The 18161-nt window shown below is 48.6% G+C and overlaps 9 protein-coding genes across 9 annotated transcripts; 4 read left to right on the top strand and 5 right to left on the bottom strand.

Annotated features, from left to right (window-relative positions):
- Window positions 1–499: 499 nt before the first annotated feature.
- On the top strand, window positions 500–2545 carry Pdw03_8408 (Nuclear transition protein 2; the record flags this gene model as incomplete). Its single annotated transcript, XM_014678062.2, has 1 exon — window positions 500–2545. One exon carries the CDS (start codon window positions 500–502, stop codon window positions 2543–2545), a length of 2046 nt encoding a protein of 681 aa, XP_014533548.2.
- A 537-nt stretch (window positions 2546–3082) lies between these two features.
- Window positions 3083–4713, top strand: Pdw03_8409 (WW/Rsp5/WWP; the record flags this gene model as incomplete). Its single annotated transcript, XM_066101957.1, has 4 exons — window positions 3083–3150; window positions 3212–3455; window positions 3519–3668; window positions 3742–4713. 4 exons carry the CDS (start codon window positions 3083–3085, stop codon window positions 4711–4713), a joined length of 1434 nt encoding a protein of 477 aa, XP_065957040.1.
- A 512-nt stretch (window positions 4714–5225) lies between these two features.
- Pdw03_8410 (WW/Rsp5/WWP) lies at window positions 5226–5811 on the top strand (the record flags this gene model as incomplete). The annotated part of the gene is made up of 3 exons (XM_014678064.1): window positions 5226–5261; window positions 5371–5440; window positions 5564–5811. The coding sequence occupies 3 exons, from the start codon at window positions 5226–5228 to the stop codon at window positions 5809–5811; spliced, it is 354 nt and encodes a 117-aa protein (XP_014533550.1).
- Window positions 5812–6914: 1103 nt separating this feature from the next.
- Window positions 6915–7991, top strand: Pdw03_8411 (AT hook motif protein; the record flags this gene model as incomplete). Its single annotated transcript, XM_066101958.1, has 4 exons — window positions 6915–6950; window positions 7216–7282; window positions 7605–7869; window positions 7934–7991. The coding sequence occupies 4 exons, from the start codon at window positions 6915–6917 to the stop codon at window positions 7989–7991; spliced, it is 426 nt and encodes a 141-aa protein (XP_065957041.1).
- Window positions 7992–8612: 621 nt separating this feature from the next.
- On the bottom strand, window positions 8613–9594 carry Pdw03_8412 (uncharacterized protein; the record flags this gene model as incomplete). Its single annotated transcript, XM_014678066.1, has 3 exons — window positions 8613–9049; window positions 9121–9187; window positions 9556–9594. 3 exons carry the CDS (start codon window positions 9592–9594, stop codon window positions 8613–8615), a joined length of 543 nt encoding a protein of 180 aa, XP_014533552.1.
- A 1076-nt stretch (window positions 9595–10670) lies between these two features.
- On the bottom strand, window positions 10671–11645 carry Pdw03_8413 (uncharacterized protein; the record flags this gene model as incomplete). The annotated part of the gene is made up of 1 exon (XM_014678067.1): window positions 10671–11645. The coding sequence occupies one exon, from the start codon at window positions 11643–11645 to the stop codon at window positions 10671–10673; it is 975 nt and encodes a 324-aa protein (XP_014533553.1).
- A 965-nt stretch (window positions 11646–12610) lies between these two features.
- Window positions 12611–13006, bottom strand: Pdw03_8414 (Transcription factor; the record flags this gene model as incomplete). Its single annotated transcript, XM_066101959.1, has 1 exon — window positions 12611–13006. One exon carries the CDS (start codon window positions 13004–13006, stop codon window positions 12611–12613), a length of 396 nt encoding a protein of 131 aa, XP_065957042.1.
- A 21-nt stretch (window positions 13007–13027) lies between these two features.
- Window positions 13028–14925, bottom strand: Pdw03_8415 (Transcriptional regulator; the record flags this gene model as incomplete). The annotated part of the gene is made up of 4 exons (XM_014678069.2): window positions 13028–13996; window positions 14108–14634; window positions 14726–14741; window positions 14833–14925. The coding sequence occupies 4 exons, from the start codon at window positions 14923–14925 to the stop codon at window positions 13028–13030; spliced, it is 1605 nt and encodes a 534-aa protein (XP_014533555.2).
- A 1884-nt stretch (window positions 14926–16809) lies between these two features.
- Pdw03_8416 (Fumarylacetoacetate hydrolase family protein) lies at window positions 16810–17935 on the bottom strand (the record flags this gene model as incomplete). The annotated part of the gene is made up of 5 exons (XM_014678070.1): window positions 16810–17014; window positions 17086–17182; window positions 17243–17558; window positions 17622–17860; window positions 17908–17935. The coding sequence occupies 5 exons, from the start codon at window positions 17933–17935 to the stop codon at window positions 16810–16812; spliced, it is 885 nt and encodes a 294-aa protein (XP_014533556.1).
- Window positions 17936–18161: the final 226 nt, after the last annotated feature.

Raw genomic sequence — 18161 nt, forward strand, 5'->3', positions numbered from 1 at the left:
TCGGTGTATGAAGACAAAGAAAAATGGAAGAAAATTAGATTCTAAAAAGCAATACGCCGATGGTGTAGGGTTCCAGGAGGTTTCCCCTCGAGGTGGCTGGAAGCGCCCATCTTTAAAGCTCAAGCTGAGAATCTATTTTGGGGCCATCTAGTGCTCCCTAATAAAGACTAGTGTTGTAGCCTGAGGGCGGGGTTCTTGCCTGATTATCACGTGCGAGCTAATCCCAAACAAGATTAGCGTTATGAGGCACATTCTAGACGTTATCGATAAGCTTGTCGTCTTGGCATTCTTGGCCTCTTCCACATCATCCGTCAAAGAAGCCGCACTTTCCCGGACCGTCGCAAGGGTCAAATTGAACAACAACAAGTTGCAGAGTTGTCGCCTGTGCAAACCCAATCGAATCTGCGTTTTGCTCATACTGTTGCGCGCGCGTGGCGTCGTGCAATGTGGCCCGGGTCTCTGCTACCCACTCTCTTATCCTAGCGCGACCTTATCCGTCATGGCGCCCTCGAGGTCCACTCGCCCTATGCGGGCCAGTCGCACGAAGGTGCATACATACCATGAGGAAAGCTCCTCTCAAGACGAATCAAGAAGCTTGACTGTCTCTAGACGTGCCTCGTTATCTCTTCGGTCGCGCAGTACAACTCGAATGCCAAAATCCTATCGTGAAGATTCAACTGATGCTAGCTTTGATGAAGCCGTGGAAGACGACGAGGCCGATGCTCTGGTAGATGTGTCGATCGACGCATCAAACCTGGATCTCGAATCTATGCCCACCCGCTCTTCCAAACCCAAACGTCCTCGGCGCGCTGCAACCACCCCGAAGCCAAGGCAGACTAAACGATCGAAACCTAGCAGTCAAGTTGGAGGAGTCTTGCACAAACGTGCCAAGACAGATGAGGATGACCCGATTTTCTTATGCTCCGGTGTTATTCCTCCTTGGCAAACTCTCCCCTACCAAATTCTGCTTGACATATTCTTGCGCGCGTCGCATCCATTACTCGACGAAAGCCGTTCAGCCCGCAATGACTCTGTAAAATGGCTAGTCCATATCGCTCTTCTGTGTCGAAGCTTTCATGAGCCTGCGCTTGCCGCACTATATCATTGTCCTCCTCTTCTTCCTGCCTACAAGAGCCATGTGCTCCTCTCTCTGTTGGCACGCCCGCAAGAGTCTCTCTCGATGAATTACTCCAGCAAGATCAAGCAACTCCATGTTGAGGTTGAACCAGTGCTCATTTATAAAAGTGGACCCTACGGCTACTTCGACATTTCCCAGTTGATTGCGAAGACACCTCGTTTACACACGGTGCGGTTGTATCACAAAGATGATTACACGGTGGGAATACCTCCCTGGCACATTGTTCAATCTAAGTGGACGTATCCAGACTCTCTCTTTTCCGCCATTGAGAACCGTGGCGTTACCCTTCGTAGCTGGGATTGGAACAGCCGCTTTTTAGAAACAGATGAGCTTATCGAAATGATGGTCAACATGCACTCGGAACGCGCTTTTCAGGGGCTCAAAGAGCTAAAGTTGCTCCACTTCGATAATTCCAACGACGAAACTTCCGCTGTCAAAGAGGCTGGCCTCCTTGAATCTCTTGATATGCTTCCAGACCTTCAGCGACTGGATTTCATTGAAAGCTCACTGGTCAGCGGGGAAATACTGACTAATCTACCAAGTACTCTCCATTCGCTTACTCTGAACAACTGCGATCGTTTGTGGTCATCAGACCTCACGGTCTACCTGTCCTTGCATGGGACCAATCTCCGAGAGCTCAGCCTAAGCCATAATCGCCATCTCAGCATGTCTTTCATTCAGAATCTAGCCCAATGCTGTGAGAATCTCGAAGTTTTCAAGATGGACCTTTCTATGCATGATGCATCCAGTTACCACGATGTCGAACCCCACTTTGAAGATCTACTTGTCCAATCTGAAGTCCCCACCTGGCCAGTGAAGCTCCGGGAAATCGAGCTCACCCAGTTACGCAAATGGGATGACGCTACTGCGGAGGTGTTTTTCACTTCGCTGGTGAATGTAGCACCCAAACTTCGTGATTTACGTCGATTGGTCATTAGCGCAATTTTGAAGGTTGGCTGGCGTGACCGTGCTACTTTTCGTGAACGATGGATCGGCCTACTTGAAAAGGTATTTCTGCGACGAAGCAAGCCACCCGACCACAACCTCCGCTCTTTACAAAAGCGCTCGCTCAAACCTACCACACTCATCACAAGGAATGACCCTGATGAACTCGATGTTGGAATTGAAAATTCACGAAAATCCACGGCTGATAGTGGACCATCGACTTTCTCCAAACGTCAAAGCACTCGGCTGGCGCATCAAAAAAGCATTGAAACTGACGATGCTGCCAGTGGTTCTTCGTTAGTGGGGACTCCGCATCTTGAAGCGGTGAAGATGCAGGGAATGTGCGATGTTGTGAATATTCGGATCGACAACCAGCGACCAACTGAATTGCAATTCAACGAAAACGATTTTCTTGACGACGAACTCAGTGGCGACGAGGACTGGGCTGGCGATGACTTCTAGCCAACCCTGGGACGCTCGGAGTAATCAGCCATGGCGAAATCCCAACGGCAGTAACTTTTTGTATTTATAACCATACAGTTTATCAGCTTTCTGCCATGCGCCTGAACGGATGTGTTTTTTTCTTTCCAATACCGATCTGTTTTTGGGATTAGGCGCTGGGGTTCTTTTTTTAATTCGGGCGGACAAACAGGGGCTACCTACTATTCGATAGTTTCTTACAGCTAATACCTAGTGATGGATAAGAATTATGATCTTGTAAAGGATGATGAGTTTCTCCAATCCGTATTCCATGATTTTATCGCTTGATATGTACATCATGTACATGCGTAGCAGTTGCAGTGTTGACTCGGGGTCCGTGCATAATGTCAAGCCCCACAAGATCGTCTTGTCGGCGAGTCTCGTTGAACCTCACGTCTGTTGATTCGACACCTTTGTTCCTTGTATATTTGCATTTCATCCGCTCAGGTCCATAATTTGGATGTCTTATATCTTTTATTCTTGAACTTCTGACGTCGGCTCAATCCTGTTAGGTCCGAGATGGCGCCTGAGGCCCCTGCGGACACTGCAGGGCCATCCTCCCCACCACCTCAACTCCCAGAAGGCTGGTGAGTCAATTCGGAAAATTAAAGTACCTGCCCGCCGTTTTCTAACAGCAATATCCGATAGGCTCCCTCAATGGGAAGGTGTCGGACGGAAATGGTATTATGTACAGCGCACTACCGGAAAATCGCAATGGGAGATTCCGACCGAACCAATCGTCCTGACCCCGTCAACAACACCGACGCCAATGGGGGCAGGGCTATCGCAGGAGCCAACATCACATCCAACAAGCGGCAGTGCTCGAGAAGTGGAGTCCGTGGACACAACGGCAGGCGGGACGTACTCCGCGGCGGACAGTGCGAGAATTTCCGTAGGGAATCGCGCTCATTATGTCTGCGTAAGCATTACAAGAATGGCACTGATGGTGGGATAGAGCACCCTTGACTCCCGTACATATGGGCAGTCTGAAAATCCAACATATGGGTCTTCCGGTGTACCGGGTTGGTATTCGAATCAGACGGGCCAACACTTGCCCAGTGGATATGAGCGGCAGCTGGCTGCAGATGCAGCTGGATATGGCCCGGTATGTCCAAAAATTTGCGTCTCATGGATTTTGATCGGTTGTGATGCTTATTTTTCTTTGGAATTCAATGCAGCATGGCGTTGTCGGACAGGTGAATGCTGTTCAATCGGCATTTTATGGGAGCCAGACACACCCAGGTTATCAAATCACGGGTCCACACCACATGGGGCAAAGTATATCTCCATCAGCGTGGGGCAACAATCCGAGTGCTTACCAGGGACACCCAAGCGGTTATCACATGACGCAACATGCACAGTCCTTCCAAGGATTTGTTGCTAATCCTGCCGGATTGCATGGCCACCAACCACCAGGACTGTGGTCAATGACCTACAATCCACAGGAGCAAATGGCAAGGTCAACGGATGGAGCTTCCGATTCTCAGCCACTATGGCAATTGGAAACACAGCAAGGCCATTTGAATGCCTCTGGTGAGGGTGTCCCGATGAACTTACGCTCAACAAACCTGCCTAAGCCCGTAATTGGGTCTTACTCATCCAATACGAATGCGGATCCGTCTTCGGGAGAATTCTCTCGCCATGCCTCGAACGCTTCACTTGTCCGAGAAGGGCAGCCTTACCAAACTTCTGTCGAGAGTTTCTCCAACCATTCAACGCACTCCATGGTTGACCAAGGTAGATTTGGACAAGGCCAACCGAACCCACGGTCCCATTTCCAGCACACTGCCATGGACCCTGCTTTACAGGGATTCTCACCACTGCAACATGTTCAGAGACAATATCAACAGCAGCACATGATACGAAAACAGTTAGGATCACACCAAGCCAACCTCGCCCACGGCCATCAGCAATATAACAACCCAATGGCGCAATTGAGTTTTAACCAATACGGTCCGCAGCATCAGTTTGGTCAAAGCGGCGGGCCCACGGCTTTTCCCCAAACAGCTCAGGTGCAAGTTCCTTACCACCAATCGATTCATTATCCCGAGCATGTGAAACAATCATCGGGGCAGACAGGAAGAGGTTCGGAGTCACAATTTGTAAATGGGACGTGGACGTCGACACCGCCTGCTGCTGGACAGTTGTAGGCACCAAGGTGCTGTTCGAGTTCACTGTGATGGTCAAAGTGAACACGGAACATGATTTTGTTTGAGCGGCTTCTACGGATAAGTTTGCATTCTGCTCAGTTTCTATTTCAGTATAGATTCCCGGATTGAAGTAAATCGTTAATTCCATTGAGTTTTGTGCCAAAGAACATTCATTCCAACTGCCACAATTCCTATGCTCGAACGCAGGACAAGATTAAGTGTTGGTGATTCTTGATTGCGGAAGTAGAACGGCGCGCATCGGGATATCATGTCTTCCACCCACCGGGACGTCAAGGCACAAATGCAGTAGCATGAGATGAATTTCGTGTTATCGTTCCAGTCGATTTCACAAGACTATTAGCGTCCACGTGGAACAAATCAAACATACGAGATGGAGATGTTTTCTAATTTTCTGTCCACTTCCTCTCTTCCTCCTTCTTTTAATAACATCACTACAGATTCCGGGCCTTCCAAACATCACCCTTCAGCCCCATGGACGTTGCTTTATCATCATGGCTAGCACCTGGGATCACGAGAGAGACAACCAGGTAAGTATTCTCATCTTACGGGGATAGTAGCGATAGCCCCTCTAACCCTAATTGGTCCTTTGTTGCTTGAACTGGCAATGCATTGGCATCACTGGCTATTGACTGACAGTTGCTTGTGGCCATCTTGGCCGTTCATGCACCGCTGGACTTTGCCGCGATTGCTCAAGCGATGGGACAGGGTGAGTAAATGAGGGCTGTGCACCTAATCTATCACGTCCAAAATCCCTAATTCGCACCTTCTCTACCCCATGAGCCTCGTTATCTCGCATAGTGATCACGTGAACTCATCTGAAGAGGTATAGGTGATAGCACTGCTGCCGTGAGACAGCATGTCTACACCCTGAAAGTCCGCCATGAGGGAAGCTCAGGCAAATCTCCTACGAAGGACAAGGCTAACAAGCCCACTGGTCATGGCCGCAAAGCTACCAAATCTTCCATCAAACGCAAGAGTGCCCCGCTCACCAAGTCCGAATCGAATTCGGTTATCGAGGGCCAGGATGGGGATGGCGATGACTTCATCCCCAGTCCTACTAAGCAACGCAAGATCTAAGGACCTCCGCTTCTTGAATCTGGTATTTGCTGTGAGAAAGTGACTTTCTTTCAAACATCTATGGAGAGACTGCCGAGGCGGAGCGAGGAATGGAACTGTTTGGCCTTTCAGTCTCGGTCTCTTGGGTACCCTTGTTATCCCATGATTCTTTTAATTTGAATAACAGCAGATTCTTTATGAATATCCATCTCCACGAAGATTGCAGATTTTCTTCATCATAGTACCTCTATTGACCACTACCCATTGTGGGAGGGATCAAGTCTCTTTACACGGAAAACACAAGAAGGCCTACGGGGTGCAGTGAGACGTGTTGATTTTGGGCATGGTTTTGCGGGTGTGGGTTGAACGGGTTATGGGAATGGGCTGATTCTGCACTCCTCACTTCGGCATCATCTGTATACTCTGGGAGCGATCCCGCTCGGCGTTGGGTCTCGAGTTCTTGCTTCGGTTGGAGAAGCGCCTGCATAGTCATACGCAACTAGTTAGACTGCAACAGGTTAATTGAACTTTGATTGATTGATTGATTGATATAAATATGAGCAAGTACTGGTAATCTGGCTGTAGGCCCTTCTGATCATCTGGTAAGTATATAAATCCCGTATTCAGACCGGACATAGATGAGCTTGGGTTCGACCTTGACAATGGCTTTTTGTTTTGTGCCTTTTCCTAGGCTTGAGGGAATGCAGCCTAATACTAGGCCACACTAAAAACTGTCTAATTAAGTGGGCTAAATCAGCTCTGTTTGACCAGAAATTCCATTATAGACGACTCAAGTTAAAAGAACTAAACACCATATCTGTTGAGTTGTTTGCGCTCAATGGTGACAGTTGAATGTTCAGAGACTGTCCGAGCCCTTCTTTCTATCTCTCCACCTCGTCTTCAATTTCTTCTCTACCGTTCAACAAGCAACATTCAACTCATTTTCACCGCGTCTATACGTGCACATTCTACGAAAGTGCGTTGGCTACTTGACCTCCTATTTACTTCTACCGGAGCCCGCGCGGGATCCAATCTGCTCTCAGTCCGCTCGTCATATTTGCTTTCGGAAATTGCTAATTCGACCTTCCTCTGCCTAGATAGCCCGTTTGATGACCAAGGCAACAATGAAGGTCACCTGGAATGAGAAGGCTGATGCCAAGGTACGTTTGAACTTCCGTCTGTTGGTTGGCCGTCATTGGTCATTGGATTCCTATTCCTGAAAACTATGTGCGGAGTCACTTACTGCCCTGCATTTGATGGCCTTGAGACATCGATAAGTTTGAATATCAATGAGTTTGGCCCAGAGGTGACAAAACTGGCCCAGACATCTACCCAATGTTTTTCGATATGCCTTCCACTCCTAAGATTAGCCTAGGTGTCTTATTGTCTTTACTTATATCTGGAACTAACCTTCATTTCTATTAGTTGCTGGCTGGCATTCTAGCTACCAGCCCAACCCCCATCGATTTCCACGCTCTTGCGGAGTACATGGGTGATGGCAAGTGTCAATGCGAAGAGCCCTCACGTCCTACATTGCAGTCCTAAATGCCGAACCTCAGATTGTAGCGCCTCCCCTTCATGCTGGTCCGCTTACTTGTGCGCATCGCCCACCTACAAATATGTCACTGATCCACACATCCTGTGCTTCGCTTCCTGTGCCCTGCGCGTAAAAGATACGCCATGATTGTATTTTGCATGATCCAGTCGTCGCCCCTTCGTTCTCCGACGTGTCCAAATTAACCTTCAAGCCCTCATCAATTTCTCATACCCCTTTTCCCGGCTGGTGATATAGTTATACTAAACTAATCCTATAGGAGTCACTGCCTGTGCCGTCCGCCACCGGGTTACTCGCCTTCGAGCCAAGGCCGAAGGGAATGATGGCAGCGGTACCTCTGCCTCTGCTTCGCCTGTGGCCAAAAAGCGCCAGCGCTCCACCCCCAAGAAGTCCACAAAGGCTACGTCCGCTCAGTCTGAGGACATTGATGCTGAATCCGGTGAAGGCCTTGTTCTCAAGGACGAGGAAACTGATGATGAGGACGTGAAGGGCAAGAAGCCAAAAATCAAGCAAGAGGACCACGAGTGAGTTTCAGTTAACTGTGAGCATGCTGACCAAAACTCAGTGGGCTAATTTGGTTTGATCCAGTTTGTCCCTCCTTGACTCCGATTTCCGCAAGGAGGAAGAAGGTCTCTCCGACCTCTAAGTGCCCTCACCACGCTCTTCTTTTTTCAAACGGAATCATCCCATGTCGACATAGTGAGGTGTTAGCATGCTGGTGGTATCTGGGGTTTATATGGGGAAGTTTTTCGGAATCTCACAACTGGGAGGAATATTGAGAAACGCAATGGAACAACCTACAAAGGGATCTGATCAGATGGATCTATGACTAATGGCAATGAGCTCGACTAATCGGGTCTCTTTTGCTTGAAATAAAAGACCCTACTTGATCCCACCAAGTCTCTTTTACATTCATGCAGCAAGAAAAAATTAAGAGTAGTCGACAAGACGTCGATAGTCGATTCAACTAAGTACTTCGGCGCAATCCAGACAAATGGGCACCGGTGATTTCTTTTTGGATTTTTTCCTTTTTTTCCCCATGACCTCACGGTAAAATCAAATGCAACTGCCCTCGACAATTTGCTTTTTTTCCTTTAGCTTTTTCTCTGAACGACTGGGTCACTCACTCTATGTTGGGCAACAACAAGCCACCCAACAGTGAGGCCCTTCAAGAAGTAAAACGCGAAGTCGAATATTGATCATGGAGATTAGAGGCACTGAAATCTCAGGCGACTGAAATGAATCCTCTTTGCGAATGATCGCTGGACTACTTGGACAGCTCGTCGGAGTCTAATTCGGCGTCTGCATTGTACTCGGACCATTCGGGATCGTTCTTTCCATTTTCAACAACCGGAGATTCTTCCTCGTTCTGCGGATGAAGAAGGGGGTCGATCTCTTCGAGGCCGGTTTCCATCTTGATAGCGGACTCAGCCTCAGCTAGAAGCTCTTTGTCGTCGGCAGGCAGGTTATTCTCTTCGTTGACATTAACCATGTCTTCATCGGCCGCAGCGTCCTTGGTGGTACGCTTGCGCTTGCGGGGAGTGGGAGTCTCATTTGCCTTTTTGCGGGGAGTGCGCTTCTTAGGGGTCACTGGGCTCGAAGGCAAGGCAGAGGCGGGATTACCCTGGCGGACATTCTCCTTGATTCTAGTGAGACGCTCCTTAATAGCACGAGGGGTAGGTTTATGATCGTCTTCTTGGACGGCTGGCGGATTGTTAGAGTGAGCAACTCAGGCGATGTAAAGAGCGGTTGCGGCTGCAGAATGGGGAACTTACGCCAGGCCTCGGCGACCCGGGCTGCATCGACACTCAGGTCATGGGTCTCAAGAATTTTTGCGAGAAGCTATGCCGAATGGGAATTGTCAGTCATGGTCTTTGTCAGATTTGAGCACGGTGCAAAGCGTAGGTCGAGAGACGGAGGTTCCAGCACAATGGGAATAGAAAACAAAATTAGGAATGCAAAGAAAAACAAATTCCGCGACTTTGATTATCATGGCGACCTCCAAGCAGCTTTAGATGACAAGATCAAAACTTGATCTGAGAGGCATATGACCTGGTCGTGCAAGAAATTTTGAAGCTCCCGAGGGTAAGTCTGTCCGGACCAACATCGTTCAAAAGCCACGAAGTGAGATGATCAGCCTAAGCTGATTACTTGGGCCCGGAAAATGGAATGAAAATGTAAAGTAATAGCAAGGTGAAAAAGAAACTCACAGTTTGGTCGGCGTTGGAATCCCATTTCACCTTACCCATCTTGGCAGCGAGAGTGTTGTGTAGCGGTAGATATCAATGTGACAGGATGAACGAAAACTTGATGGATTTGAACGCGACTCGAGAACGCTATCAGAATACAAAGAAACGTGAGAAGTTGTAAAGGGGAAGAAAAGAAGAGGAAGAGGAAGATCCAGGCATTCAATTTAAAGAAATCAGATTGATGCGATTAGTCGTCGAGATTATTTACACTGAGTCGTTCATACAAACAACACAAATAACCATAATTCAACGCTAAACTGCGTGGCTTACTTTTTAGAAAGTGACTTGTAATTAGACGTGCACGTAAACTACCCAGGTAGACAGCAAGCCCTGGTTGTTCGTTCATGATAGCCTAGGGATGTGTCCTTAATGTACATGACTACACAGCCATATTAGCAAGCTCTAGAGGCATGATACCTGAAGCTTTACCGGAAAATTAAAGTAACTATTAAAGGTAAGATGGTCGAAGAAAGATATACGAAAGAAACTAGGGCTAGACTAGCCAATCAGCACGCCGCCGAAGATCTCCGCCGAAGATCTCCGCCGTTGGAAAATGCTGTCATTGGATTGCTGGAAAGTTGCTATCTTTTTTTTTCCTGCTCTATCTCTGGCTTATGAATCTTCATTCAAACGTCTAAGCTAACATCCCTCAACTGCCACATCCTAACAGCGGTATAGTAGGTGGGAGTAACACGTATGTGAGATGGCGAATTGGTGGCTCCAATTTGACGAGAATAGGCTCTTTTATATGTTGCCATATCTCTCAGGTTGGGTCGAAGGTCGCTAGAGGTGAGAAAAGCATAAAAGGTAAAGGAAAATTCGGTGGATGTCTCTGAAATGTCTCTGAATGAAACCGGAGGCGTTGTTTCATTTTCTGCAACATAATAGCTGCTTTCTATGCAAGTATTGTATCTACGTGCGTGTTCAATAACGCACTTAGGACAGATTCGGGGAGATGGATAGCAGTGAAATGTCTGATTTTGAAGACTCTACCCTTCGGATTTTCTATGCTCTATTTGACTTGTCTTTGTCGAAAGAGACATATGATGGATGATGGTATGTCTCATTTGGAGAAGTCATCTTGCAACATGCCTCCTCTTGATCTGAGTTGGGGCCAGCGGTAAGTCATCTTGCTCAGAAAAGTGTGCCGGCACCAGAAGACCTCCTCGCTTAGATCTTGCCGAATCACGAGCGTGGTTCTCAGGCTCATCTTTCTCCGTCAACTTGCGGGCACGGTTGGATTCAGCGGGGATTGTTTTACCCGGGTGGCTGGCTTGCAAATATTCTCGAGCTGGGGAGGCGACAGGCAAAGGATTGAGGCTAGACACGACTTTCCCATCGGAGAAAGAGGCCAGCTGGTGATGCAGTCGGTTTGAGATGGTTTTCGTGGGTCTCGTTGGTGAAGGAGATCGGTGACGATATCTAGGCTGTGATACCCGCAGGGGCGGGCTAGATCGGGGGCTGGGTTGAGAAATGCGAGGAGGCTTGAGATTCCTACTGGTGTCTTGGCTTGGGTCTGGATCACCTGAAACCCAACTGCGTTGTGACCAGTCGCCGACATCGGCGCTTCTGTCGAGTTGAGACAACTCCGGCTTATTCAAATCCTGCGGAAATGGGGAAGGTATTTTTTGTGGCGCTTTCGATAGTTTGCTGTCGCATGTGCCCTCCTGGCGTGAAGATTGACAAGCAACATCTTGTTGACTAGGTTCAGGCACGGAATCCTCAGCCCCGAGCTCGCTAGCACGAAAAGAATACCGTCGACGGTCGATTCCTACAGACTTCTGGCGCCACCCTGCAGCCCGCCGTTTCACAGACAGCCAAGAATACTCGCGACCGGTCTGCTCGCAGAACAGCGACGCAAGATTGACCCAGAAGCCTTTCGCTGGAAGCTCGCCATTTGACACGGATGGCAATTCTTGTTCATACAGTTTCTTCAAAGTGCCCTCTTGTGCGAGGGTGAGTTTCTTGCCACGGCCTGTGCTAGGACGGCGATCGATAACTATATCGCTAAGCTTGGTCCCACGGGCTGATGCGAGATCTATTGGGGCCATTGCTGGAGCCGATGCCGGGTTGGGGGGTCTTAATTTTGATTGACGCTCATCTGGCCTTGCATGGCATGGGGACGCCACGCTACCAGTAAGTCGGATCACTTGGTTTGAGTTTGAATGGATAGCCCACAGTTAGACCCACAGATCAAGGAGATCAAAAATGTCAGTGGGTACGGAGTAGGTTCTAGCCGAAAAGAGCGGGGATGACACTTGAAGTGGGTCAGAGAGATCTGAGGCGCGTCGCGTTGCCCGCGTTTTCAGCGCTAACACGTGATTCGCCATTTTATACCCAGAGCGGTTGATGGTTTGGTCCTTCATTCATTTTGTTCTCGCTTGTTGAAATACCTCAATCAAGTCTGCTCGACAGTTTTCCAAGTTCACAAGTCATCGTTAACCTTGGACACAATCCTTCTTGTCTGCGATCCATGAGTCAACATGGCCAGCGAGAACTAGGGATAGACAAAACATACAAGAAATCGTTCATTTGAAACTCTGAATGGCGATTGAAATACGTACCTCCCCATACCACACGAACTTAGGGCAGAACAGTTGCAACAGGGCAACCGTGCATGAAAGACAGAGAACATAAACCACAAGGTCGCAACCCTAAATCAACTACAGTGGGAACCATCTTTGTCGATTGTTTCGAGTGGTATGTTACTTGTAGGTCCTCAAATGACGTATCTTTAACGATTGACCACCTGCAGCAGGGAATAGATCTTTATTGTCGGCAGGTCTATCGAAGGCAACATTTGACATATCTACTCATGAAGACTGTTGCAGCAGACCAAGTTTAACCGAATGGCCTAATGACAGAGCTGAATCCATTTTGCGATAGTATCCTCCATGTCATGTGCAATGCCCCACTGTGAAGACAAGCACCGGAAAAGGTTTTGCAGGGAGTTGAGCTCATAAAGCAAATTCCTGACAGTGCCACCAATAGGAAATGCAAGCGAGGAAGTCGCATTTCAACTCTCGACAAAGCGCTTTGTTTCCGAGCCAGATAAAGGCCGGATAGCCTTGTGGCCCAGGTTGAGATCGGAATGGGACAACAAAACGTCCTGCCAAACTACATTGCGAGGCAAATTCACAGTGGCGACTCCTGCAAGTGAAAGGACGATGTAGATCGTCGCCGCTGCGAACAGTGAGCTTGGCATGTTCACAACGTGTGCATGGCCACGTGGTAGTTGCTCTACAATTTCCTGGGTGGCGACCGCGTGGAGAACGGCCCGCCGCGCGTCTTCTGAATTGGCCCATTTGACCAGGTCAGAGCCTGGGCTGACAGTTCCGCATCCACCGGAGACATGTTGGATAATGTTGTAGCGTGAGCAGACGTGGCAGGATAGAACGGTCGAGTTGATCATTGTATCTAGGCAGACTTTGTGCTAACGCATGAGGATTTCGAGTCTCTCTGCTGCGTTGAACTGGATGCTCATCGATACTGTCTCGTGGATTTGGGCTAGAGCTCGCCGGACTTCTGATTGGCTAGGAACTCCCACTGCTAGTTCATGATCATCAAAGTCGGAGACCAAAGACTGGAGCCCTTCTAGAACCACACACAATGCGAAGGCAGAGAACTGGTACTGCAGAGGGCGGAAGCTCCCAACCGGTGGAAAGAGGGAGCGGAATATCGTCCTGAATGAGGACTGATCGGGCTTCCGGTGAAGCATATACGCCAACCATTCATCGGCATTGCTGGCATCAAAGGCTTCCTCGCTACTCGGAAGAGTGAGTGGGTTTGCAAAATGGCGCGAAGAGGCACCGTCGCTTGACATCTGAGCAACGAGCCCATCCAGGACATAGTAGGCTAACAGGGTGCGTTGCTGGATCTCCCGCGCCGACCAGATTCGCCACTGACGTTCTTTTTCTGCAGCAGGGGCATCGATCGAGGGGAGATTGTCCCTTGAGTATGGCTCGCTATCATACATCCCGCAGTGTCTTGCCCATAAGAACCCCAGCGGATGGAAGACCTGGCTGGTGGTTCGAATTGCTCGGTTCTTGGATAGGGCCCCATAGATCTGACCAAGCAGGGCGGTGATCATCAACTGGACGCCCTTGCATGCATCATAGGGGCCGTTCTGTGTGATCAGTGACTGCCATAAAGTTGAAAGTGCGGCATGCGCTAAGCGCCATAAGGCTTCGCCTTTTCCAACCGAGTCCTTAGGGCCTAGATACAACGAGCCGATGGCGATGGCATTGAGGAGGAGAGCATGCGTGCATTCTCGGAAAACAAAAGTTGCACGATGCAGGATTTGGAATGTGGGAATAAAGCGGATAAAGAACATATGGAGGCATTCGTCGAGGAATACTGAGGTGATGGCTGTAGCTTTGACAGCGGCGGTGACACTGGATGACTAGGAAAATGACGTGTTGGAGTCGATCAAATTTTAGTTTCACATGAGCATCTTCAAGGTGATTTCGCACGGGGTTTCCAAGGTCTTTGAAAAATACAATGCTGAACTTACCGTGCTCGTTACCATCTCTGTGACATCTCGCACTGCCTGATGCCCTTCACCGGACGGTATTGCACCGACTGGAGATCTACGATCATCGAATAAATATGGAGACTCGAAGTTCATACCATTAAAATCCTGCACTACAGGCGGAACGGACATTGTACCAAGCGGCATATGCCATTGATCTGTTGTGTCCGAGGACATCAAGGTCTGAAACAAGTTTTCTGAATCAGGCCAAACCAAGGCAAAATCCAACTCCGAGGCGACAGTATGCACACTCGCATGATTTACCGGATTTTTTTCCTCCCAGCAGTGACTTGTTGCTGAAGTCGACACCGGATCAGCGGTGGAAGCACTACTCGTGTCCCACGAAGGGAGAGAATCGAACGAGGTAGGCTGTGGCGGCAAGTTCACCTCCAGCGAGTCCTTCTTCGAGTTTATAGCACGAGAATGCTGCTTTTTATGGCGGGTAAGAGCATCTTGTCGGGCAAAGGGCCTTTGACACTCCTTGCAAACATATGGCTTAGATCCCGTATCTAAGTCTTCCGGTCAGCTGGGTGGGTATTTCTTGTGACCTTTGTTCAGGGGGATAAAAAAGATCATGAGTCTGCTACAATTAGAACATACGGCAACGCTCATGTCTCTAGAGGGACACGTTAGTCATCTCGTCTCACTTAGCAGTCCTTCTTTCGTGGGGAAGCTGGATTTGAAGTCCACTTTGGAAGTCTACTCACTCTCAAGTGTTCAGCCTTGGAGAATACTTTTTGGCAAAGTCTGTTCTCGAAGCCGCTGTGCAACCGATTTGGGCGCCGTCCTATTTTCTTCATCTCTCTCATCTGCAGCCTTGTGTGTAATATCCGATGTGCTAAGAGCACCACATATGCCTCTCTAGCTGCTTGTCGAGCCCGCGTGGCCATTTTCATATCGCCTGCCTCCGCTATTGGCAGTATAGTCGTGATGGAAACAACCTTTACAAAAGATCGCACCCGGTATATGGGTCTTCTAGATAAAGCATCTAGAATAATTCTATTTAAAAACCCAGCACCGAAAGATTCGCACGTCCCGGTTGAGCCTTTCATCTTCTGTTTCGTCACCTACCGTGTTTGTTCTCACTCGATCTTCCGGATTCTCGCAATGTTAAGTTTCCTTCCCACCATTTTCTTGCACTGGCGCGGTAACATTTGTCGTAGCGAGGAATGGAGTCATTAGAATGGAAAAGGACTTCCGTTTTGGTACTTCTCGCTCAATTTTACAATGGAAGTTGTTTAGGTTTGAGTTTCCAGAGCATAGTTGGCTACGATAGAGTGATCGGATTCGCGTTCGCGGTGGTTCAATGTAGATTCGGCATTGGCATCCAACCCGGCAACGTGGCCCCAGAGTGTGTGTAGCTTGACCTTTAAATTGTTAGTATACAACAATATCATCAATACGATCGATTGGCTTTTATTCAAGAAGCCGCGTCGCTGTCGGAGTATGTGCAGAGGCATAACATCTCAATAGGGCCGAGAACAATGTTCATGCAAAGGGAAGAAAGTACAAAAAGGAGAGAAATTCGAATCAAATAATGGAAATACAGCCACAGGCTGGCTTTGGAGCAAACCACTCTGAATGGGAACAGCTCGGGACACCAACCCGGTATACCCCCCCCGCTGAAATCATGCCATCCCGGGTCAACGAGGCCCATTGGCAATGGCAGACCACTGCCGGGTATGATTTTCGGCTTTCAATTCTGGCTTTATGGTTTCAACCGACTACTACATAAAGAAAATGCGGAAGTTGGAAGCCATTACTATACAACTCTACTACAGGGTGTGAACCACGCAATGAACCAGCACAACAACATTTGATCAGTAAAATATGTCTCTGCTAACCCTATAGGAATGAAACCTTCGTTCTATATTACTCGTTAACACACGTTTGTTTATAAGAACATTAGCCCTTGCGGAAAAATTAAGTTGTCCAGTAAATGGTTTACAAGGCAATGTGGCCGGGGAGATTTACTCCGCACCGGGAAGAGTTCAAGTCCGGCTGCGCTCTGTGATTGGCCAAAGCCTCTCAACACAGATTATCCCTTCATGCTGTACTAGCGCTTTCGAGGATTCCCCTTGCCATATGACGTGGAGCCAGTATTGGAGGGTATCTAGTCCAACAGCTTTAGTAGTCAAAAGCGATCGTTTTGATTGTGGCTTGTATCCAAGGATGAAAGAGATTGTAGAACACTTGAAATGGTATGAAAAAATACTCTGAATTTCTTCTAAATAATGACAAGGTCCGCGCCTTTTAAGCAATCTGTGCGGACAATGCTGACTAAACATCACATATAGTTTATCTGTCTCGGCATGACGCCATTGAGGCATTTGTTCATGTCTCAGGGTGGCACCACACATCTCGACAAAGGAGACAAAGAGACTTGGGAGTATATGAGTGTGCAGATGACCACTTCATGCATTTTTTGCAATACAACAGCGCGCAGAGCGCATGGCGCCGGTCGGAGCAATTCCAAGTGCCATACTTGGTGTGGTCTGCCTCGCAATTTTAGCCTGTTTCATTGCTCATGTGTATAGCTACGATGCCAGTAGGAGGGAAATATCTAAAGAACTGCCAAAAAGAAAACGTCACAAGGCTCCACAAGCGGCCAAAAATTCTTTATATATAAATGGAAAGCTACTGCCTCAATAGGTCACACCAATCATTTGGTGTGCTGGATATTTTCACTGATGCTCGATCTTGTTGATAAGTGTTCCAACGTGGGGCAGCAGCTCAACGGCGAACTCATCGCCAGTCTTGATGAATTCCTTCGGGTTCCTAGCTGCGCCGACACCGGGCGGAGTGCCAGTCAAAATGATGGTACCGGCAGGAAGGGTGGTCCCTTGGGAGAGGAAGCTGACCAGCTGGGGGACGTTGAAGACAAGGTCGCTGCCGTGAAATTTTATGTTAGCTGGTGTTTATGTGAAAACTAGAAGTAATGCGAAACAAATTTAACATACGTCAACGGGCAGTTTTGCATCACGTTGCCATTCTTAAGACCACGGATTTGGAGTTTGCTGGCATCGGGGACAAGGGCAGCGGAAGCCAGGACGGGGCCTGTAGATGTCGAGTTAGTGCGAGATTCACCTAAAGAGTCAACAGCCTTAATTGACATACCAATCGGGCATGCACCATCAAAACCCTTTGAAAAGGACCACTGGCTTTGATTGGTCTGGGAAGTGCGGCTGGAAACGTCGTTCGCAGCTGTGTAGCCAAGGACGTAGTCGAGGGCCTCAGACTCGGACACATCCTTAGCATCGCGGCCAATGATAATAACCATCTCAGACTCGTAATCGCCAGTGTTATCCTGCTGTGTAATCTTGGGCAGAACTGTTGGCGCAGGCCAAGGATCAGCCAGAGAGCTGGCCGGCTTCATGAACAATGTCGGGACTTCTGGGATCGGGAGAGCCATTTCCTTGGCGTGGGAGGCATACTGTAATTCGCATCAGCAACTTCATTTCCCTTGAATTTTCACACCAACTTTTAGAAATCTCACGTTCAAGCCAATACAGCGAATAGTTCCAACCTCGCTTTGCGCTAAAGGGGACAAGATGCGCGCGATGGTCTCTGTTGCGTCGGTCACTTGGCCAGGGCTCAGGACGGACGTGCCGGAGAACGGGCGCACTGCAACCTCCTTGCCCTGGTAAAGAGCCAACCCAACATCCAAGTTGGGGTCGACGGGCTCTCCGATCAGAACTTTGGCGGGGTTTGACTTGGGGACAAAGCGCACCAGGCCTATACTCCGTCAGTCTGGAATCCGGTATCTTTTGAATAGTTCTTACGCGAGAAGGTAGATGCAATTTTTGACATGTTTGATTTAACCGGACAGTGAAGAGAGGAAGCAAGAAGCTTGTAACAGAAACCTCAAATGACACGGGGCTATCGAGAGCGATAGCGGAGTATGTCTGTCCCGGCGCTATATAAGCCGGAGGGGTAGTATCCCACAATGTGGGGAAGAGGCGAGCACGGTCGATTTCAACGTAGGGAATAAAAAAAGAAACAAAACCCCCACGACTGTCGCATTCTCTTATTATCA

Source organism: Penicillium digitatum, chromosome 3 (genome assembly GCF_016767815.1).
Source record: "Penicillium digitatum chromosome 3, complete sequence".
Taxonomy (NCBI): domain Eukaryota; kingdom Fungi; phylum Ascomycota; class Eurotiomycetes; order Eurotiales; family Aspergillaceae; genus Penicillium; species Penicillium digitatum.